At 38.7% G+C, this 7,945-nt stretch overlaps 1 protein-coding gene across 1 annotated transcript; it reads right to left on the reverse strand.

Moving 5' to 3' along the window:
- Positions 1–4,326: 4,326 nt before the first annotated feature.
- Positions 4,327–7,197, reverse strand: LOC149190271 (gamma carbonic anhydrase-like 1, mitochondrial). The gene is made up of 2 exons (XM_089412086.1): positions 6,596–7,197; positions 4,327–5,040 (listed from the first exon to the last, which is right to left on the reverse strand). Exons 1-2 carry the CDS (start codon positions 7,011–7,013, stop codon positions 4,664–4,666), a joined length of 795 nt encoding a protein of 264 aa, XP_089268212.1. The 5' UTR covers positions 7,014–7,197; the 3' UTR covers positions 4,327–4,663.
- Positions 7,198–7,945: the final 748 nt, after the last annotated feature.

The following is a 7,945-nucleotide window of genomic DNA, read 5'->3' on the forward strand; positions in this document are numbered from 1 at the left end:
GAACCTATTTGGTTGTGGAAGCTATTCAGTGAGCCATTTGAGCACATGCTGGAAACCATCATTGTATATTGTGATAATCAGAGTGGGATTCGCCTTTCAGAGAATCCATGTTCCATGACCGCTCCAAGCATATTGACATCAGGTACCACTGATATGGTACAGCAAGGAGCAATCAAGCTCCATCATTTCAGGACGGATGAGCAAGTTACTGACATCCTTACAAAGCCTCTTGGTAAGGTCAAGTTTATCTTCCTTCAGAGAGAGGTTGGGAGTCATGGAACGACCCTACTATGAGGGTCCCGGTTGAACATTGAGCTTTGGGAGCTCCTGGGGGCTTGGGGTACTTCTTGGAGCTATGTGCGACCATAGGGTGAGTGGTTCACCTTCCCCTATAGGTACGCTATGTACAAGGTGAGTGGTTCAACTTCCCCTGTGATACCCCATGGTGATATATGTGAGCATAAGGTGAGAGGTTCACTTCCCCATATAGCTAATGATATATGCAAAGGATGAGTGGTTCACCTTCTCCTATGGCATATGAGCAAGATGAGTGGTTCACCTTCTCCTGCGGATGCCCCAACATACATCTTACCCTTGTAGTCTAAGACTCTTGGGAAGTACCTCTCATTTGGCTAATGAGTTGGGAAAAGTGGATATGGCCCATAGCACTACAGATGGATGCATCTTGTACTACCGTACTCCCTATGCCTAGGATGCATGGTGTTCAACAACTTGATCACTCAAGATCAAGTCTGATTGGGGTTCTACCCCTGGTTATGTGGACTGACTTTTGTCAATGGAGAGTGGTAATGTCTTGTGACTCACTCTCGATCGATCCTTCTAATTATCTATATCAATCTTCAGCAAAGTCGAGATGAGATGCAGAGATAGTACATGATGATCCAGGTAGCATGATGATGGATGGATATTGGTAGGTGGAATTCTCCCTAGTTGAGAGGGAGTGTTAAAATGTGCAACTAGGGCCAAATTCCACTTTGGGCAGCTCATTTGAAGAAGATGATTATTGGATTGAATTCTTCTTTTTGAGAGGACCAAAATTGACCTAAGGATCACTAAATTTGGACAAGGAGAAATATGTTTTTGAAGTCAAGCCCACTCATGTGCAATTTGTCAAGGTCGACTTGGGGTTAATTAGACAAATTGAACCCCTTTCCATCTCATCTAAATAGAAGAGACTTCGAACCTCATTTGGCACATTCACAACACATCATTATTCTCTCTCCTCATCTGATTGGGTCGTACAAATCAAAGGCAGCTTGTTTCATCTCACGCGTGCGAGTTTTTGGAGGACAGTTTGATTGGGAGTTGACTTTATGTTTCAGCCATATTTGACCAGCGTTGACCAGGCCTTGTTTGACCTCATTTGACTATGATTTTTGTGGGAGAATCTCTATTTCGACATGCCGCATATTCTAGCATAGATACCGAGATTTTCTAGGAAGGTTGACATGCGTTGACCGCAGGTTTGTTTGACCTATGGGTTGACTTCTATTTGACCAAGTTTGACAACTCCAAAGTTGACTGTTTTTGTTTTTGTTTGACTATCAAGAGACGTCGAGTTCCTCTCACCTTGGTCAAGTTGTTTTGGAAGAGTTTGACCAAATTTTGACCACTGTTGACTTTCTAGCCAGGGAAAATTTCACTGTTGTTGACTGAGGCCAAAATTGCAGATTTGACCAGGTTGTTTGTTTGTCATTTGGGCAGTGGTATTAATCATCAAATTGGCAAGTCAATTTTGACTTTGACTTTGTATTATTGTACTCTCTCTCTCTCTACGGAACATTTGATATTTATAATAAGAAGGATTGATCAAGGGTTTTTCCTTAGCTTGACCCAAATTCTTATGTTCTCTTGTCTTGGCTTGTCTTCTACATTTATTGTTATGTTCTTTCTTCAGTTACTGTTAATGTGATAATGGTTTATGTGATTGCTAATGGAAATGAAACAGAATTGTAATTGAGCTAATATGGAACATTGAAGTAATTGTCCTACTCAAAGAACATGTTATCTAAAACTAACACAACTTGACATGATTTCTTGGAAAAGCATGAAAAGAACCTTATTATGAAGAAAGAAGATATGAAGGCTTCCATATTTAGATGTGAAGAAGTTTGACTCCATAAGATTTTTGATGAAATTACTTGATGACATGTTGAAGATTGACAAAGATCCAGGAAGGACGAAGCTCGTGTTAATATGATACAGATTGGAGCTTGGCAGGTACAACAAGATTTTCATAAAAGAACGTGTAGTCAATGCGTTGTTGAGTATGTCTAAGACAAAGCCTGTGGACGTTTCCCCCTGCTTGAGAGATAGTAAGATTTCCTCCCTGGTTGAGAGGGAGTAATGATGAAGTGATGGTGGACACCATATTCTCCATGTGTCATGCACTAGGCCAAGACTAACAGTCGTAAGTCTACTGAAGGCACTAGTAAGGTCACTGGAGGATTGGATAAGCATCTGGGACTGATACTTCTTGAGGAATGTATTCAAGATAGAAGTAGTCCAGAGGACCGATACTCTTTGAGGATAGGGCAAGTTATCCAAGATAAGAGTAGTCCTGAGGAGGACCGATATTCTTTGAGGATTGGGGGAATCCAAGATAAGAATAGTCTTGTGAGGACATACGTGGTGAACATTCGGATGGGGTATGTGCCTGGAGAGAGGCGGTGGTGGTGTCCAAATTTATGCCTCACAACATTGTGCTCTGATATAGTGGAGAGATAGAGCTCGTTAGTCAACGCCTTTCTATATTTGACAATGTTGGTTATGATGATGATAATGATGATGCTTATCAGTGCAAACTATTCTTATGAAAATATTTCAATTTGAGAGTATCCTCGTATCCTGTTGTCTCATCATGAATACCTCCCTAGTTGAGAGGAGTGTTGGAAATGTAACTAGGTTTTGGTCTTCATAATTATCATTGTACTTGTATCAAAATATATTTCATGCAAAAGAAAAAGAAGAAAAACAAATTTTATTATTATTATTATTTTATTATTATCATTACTAGTCAAAGCATGTTCTTCATGCTTGTAGAGTTATTTGAGTGAAAAGAAAATTTGTCATGAGTCAAATTTATGTACTTGAGTCAAAGTCCCATTTGGACTTCTTGAAAGAAAAAGAAAAGAATTTTATTGAAGTCAAAATAGTCAATCCGTCCTCCACGAGACCAAGTCGGCCCTCTTGGACAAGTTGGCCCAGAAAGACACCTATTCCACCCCCTAGATGGGTATTTATACAGTGCAACTCGACCTCATTTGATCACCAACTTACAACTTCGATTTCTATGCCAAGAAGAGAGAGAAAAGCAGCGAAGGACAAGAGAAGTGTGAAAGTCAAAGGAAGGAGAGCAAAGGAGAGAGATTTCTGCCCTAGTTCTATCACACGTGTGAAATTTTTGACTGCTGCAGGGGCCGAAAAATCAGAGTTTGACCAGATTTGATGACTGTTGACCAGCATTGACTTTGTTGGATTTGACTTGGTTGAGGAAGGTTTGAAGGAGGGCTGACTTGGGGTTTGTGGAAGGACTTGGTCTTGGTTTTTGGGACTTGGATATCTCACTTTGATCTGATTTTATAAGAAGAGAAGTTGTTTGGGTTTTCCCCCTTGTGCGGTTTTTCCCCTGGCTTATAGCCTATATCTTGTGTTCATTGTCTTTTGTGATCTTCATGTTTATGTTTCGGTAATTGTTTGATGAAGAAGAACATAATAAAAGAATAAGAAGCCAACAATACTAACGGGCAATTATCAAGTAAGAGAAATCTACCCTAATTTGTTGTCCTCTTGATTTCTCAACACATATGAGGATGCATGATGGTGGATGTACTGTATTTGTATGGACTTGGAGTCACCAAGCAACTTGGAAGTAACTAAAAGTTTCATCTGAGCTTTCCATCAATACCCATTCCCTATCTTTGAAATTGAATATCTGCTTAACATATCTACTTTTGAGTGACTATCAAGTTGAGCCTCACTGTTTTAACTACCACCTACGCGTCAAATAACACTGTGAAAGCCTAATGGTCATCTTTATGGCTATCACATCAAGGCAAAAGCAGGCAGAGATAGTGGGTGAAGAAAAAGCTGCAACAAGCATACATACGATGCAATCCTTCACACAACTACGAAAAGGAGAAAAAAGTAGTAGTTGTGACAGCATGCAGAAAAGGCAATCTTTCGAGATCACTTTTTTGAAAAGTTCAAAAAACAAATGATTTCCAACGTTTTCTGTAGAAAATAAAAAACAGGTTGTTTACCACTACTAAGACAAAAACCAACATGAGCATATAAAACACCTCCTGAGAAAAACAGGTGCATTCAATTCTGGACCATAGATATATAAGCATTTGTCCTTGACATGTTTCAACAAATTGTTAGAATTTGTCCTCAACACATTTCAAAAATACTCCCACCCTTTTGTTGACTCAAATTAGTAGGACTTATTAGTAAAAAGCTGTAACAGTAGATTGTAGCTTTCAAAACCAACGTCCATAGAAACATGTAATTTTGCTTTGAGCAACAATTTAAAATCTCTGCGAATTATTCTTATAGACTAAAGATAAACACAAAGCTAGTTCAAGAAAAATCGGTATTTAAATAATCAATCAGTTACCAAAGCATCAGATTGAAAATTTGCTCACAGAGGAATCGAGAGGGATTTTTTCAACTTTTCCAACTCCAGATATGCAGTAGAGTAAGGCAGAAACTCAGAAGCATGATCTTGTGCAACATAGCTAACGGCTTTTGCAATTTTAGGGATTGCTGCAACTTCATCTAGTGTTAGAAGCCTTATAAATTTCGCAGGATTTCCACCCCAAAGTTCACCAGAAGGAATTCTACGGCCTGGAGGAAGAACTGATCCAGCTTCCAAGATAGCATGTGCTTCTACAAGGGAACCCTCCATGAGTACACAGCGTTGCCCTATAATGCTCTCGAACTCAATGTGACATGATCGCAGAAGACTGTTTGCCCCAATTGTGACAAACCTATCAATAAATGTTTCCGCAGGAAGGCCTGAAATTTCCAAGAAAACGGCAGTCCAATCAAACCAGATAATTAAGGGGGAAGCAAGTCAACAAAAATGCAGATATTCACAATACTACATATAAGTATCACTTCCCATATACTGCAATGCCAATATATGATCCAGTTAGTGTTTTGGTAAGGAAACGTAGTCAAACTCATCAAGGTACTTAACAAACATGGTTGGCAGCCCCCAGGCCCGGGGTACTATCATGCCTCCATGGATTCAAATTTCAAACAATGAAACAAGTACATAATATAATAATGGTAGGCAGAACATAAAATCATGTATTGCACTATTTACTGCAATGCACAAGGCAAACCTCAAGTTACTAAGAAGAAGCAGAAGCCACCCCACTGATAAATTGATGAATTGGGAATTGGGAATTTATTAACAAATACTCAACGAGGTAATAGCAGTGAATTACAGATTGGCTAAAGTTTGTGAGATTTGATAAACTATGTAGTTGATAATGTGCTCGCAAACCAAACTATAATAGTATGGATGCTTTCACAGAAAGACATATTGTTATTGTTTTTCCAGTTTGTCACTGCGTACTTACTTTAATCACAAACGCACTTCAAACCTTTAAGTAAACTCACCAATCATCCTTGGGGTAATATGAAAAGCCAGCATATATTCATCTTAATCCCAGATTTAATAAGCACCAAGAGATACAAAGAAAGAGAAAATCCTAGGGATGTTTGAAAGATCCAGGGTTGAGACAGATCTATGTTTATTTATTTTCTTATAGTTTTATAATTATTAATGATCATGGTCCTTTAAAAAAGTAATTATATATATAGGTCAACTATTTCATTTTTATAGACTTCAATTTTTTAGTTAATTTACTTTATTAATGGTATACCATGCTACTCTTGGTGCATTAAAAACAATGAGGATGGGCAATAAATATGAACTCACTGCTATTATCTTTCATACTGCCCCGAGGATGAGTAAGAGTTCACTTGAAGACGGTCACAAAATCAAATACATATTAAACCACAATAACAATAACAAAATTTGAAAGAATTTCCTGCGCAGATAATTGATGTTTTCAGATAAATGCTCAAAATTATTCTCGAAAGGATTTTAGTTTTACTACATTCTGACCTTAGGTGAGCCTCGCATGCCATCACCCTGAATTTCTATCCATGTTGGATTTCTCGTTTGATCTGAAAGAAATGCCCAATATGGATTCGAAGCCAACAGGCATTTATTGCATGTAAGCTTTCCAGGGATTATTCGAAAAAATTTCTGATTGGAAACGGACAGGGACTCAAATATATCCATCTGTGACCAAATATTATATTTTCTATCATTTTAGAAGTGTCAAAACTGGAACTGCAACTAAGCAATTTAGACTAGGCATTGGCTTGTTTTTAAGTTTTCATTGATATAACAATACTGGAAGTAAACCTAAAGAACCGAATCAGATAACCTGAAAACTGACTTAAATCCAATAATTCTTCAATTCTAGAAAGAAGAGTGGAGCTATTGTTCTGAGTTAGGCAATGGACAGAGCAAGAGTAATTCGTTGAAAACCTGTTGGTGACAACTGCGCGGCGTGGAGAACACACTTTTCCTGCACGTTGGAGCAAAACCCAACAAAGATTTTGTTGAGGTCACCCCTGAGAACCGATCCATACCACACGGACGAGGAGTCCTGTACCACCACTCTACCGACCACCACTGCATTGGGCGCGAGGAAGGCATCCACTGCAATGTCTGGAACCCACGGCCCCAGAGGAACAGATGTCCTCTGCCCTCTGTAATCCCACTTTACATGCTCCGCTCCTTCTGCCCCCGTTGAAAATGCCCTGCTCCATTTCAATAACTGTGGCCGTGTACAGGAAGAGGAGTAGGGCGACACTTGGAGAGGAGAACGTATGAGAATGGGAACGGGGTTTTTAAGAATGCCAGACATCAGAAAATTCTTGGCTGATCGCGCGAATGTAGCCATTATCACCACCAAACACACCCCCAGAGTCTTTGGGTGGTAATCGTCCAAATGCTTCTGTTATTTCTGCAAATATTTCCTCTCGTACACAGACAGATTGATTGGAGCGGATGAACCAAATTGTAAAACCTCGCTATTCACACCGGACAAAAAAAAAACCAAAGCTCGTCACATGGTCGACATCGCATGGTTTGTGGAATTCTATTTTATTTTGTCAATCATTCCTCCAAATGACTTAGGTTCTTTAAATTACAATTAAATAGGGGCTAATATCTATTTGGATAGCTAAAATTTTTATTGCTCAATTAGTGATTAATTCTCATCAATTCCGTTTCACACGGCATTGGAAAAGGTCAAAAGAAGTATGGGAGGAAAAGGTATGCATTTTTTATTCTTTTGGAAAAGTGAAAATAGAAAAACATTTCATTTTAGAATGTGAGGCCTTCAAAGACAACAGGGAAAGTTATGCAGATATGTTGATAGCTAGATCTTGGCATAATCAATTTAGCGAGGGGTTTGTCGAGAAACTGGAAGCATTTATTGTGAGGCTTCACAGAAAAAATGTTGAATACATCATGCAAGATGAAGAAGCAATTTGTCCCATAGGCTATCTTTAGCCTGGACATTAAAAGAATTTTATTTATTTTCTTTCTTTCTAAAATAATGTTATATGATACTTAAAAGTACATGACTCATCGCTATAATTTCAGTGATATAAGATAATGTATTTCTGGTAAATATTATTTATATTAAAATGAGATTTAAATTATGTCTATGGGATAAAAGTGGCTTCTTTAAGGCCTGGAGTATGACATAAAACTGTTTCTTCTTGGCTAAGAGCTCATCTTCCTCGGACGTAAGGAAATAGGTTAACGACCCAAGACCCAAAGGCATCTGGTAGGAGTGAAAGCCTACCCCCTTACGGACGACTAGCG

This window comes from Pinus tabuliformis, chromosome 3_1, assembly GCF_031772625.1.
Source record: "Pinus tabuliformis cultivar Carrire ecotype Pingquan chromosome 3_1, CPIR1, whole genome shotgun sequence".
NCBI lineage: Eukaryota > Viridiplantae > Streptophyta > Pinopsida > Pinales > Pinaceae > Pinus > Pinus tabuliformis.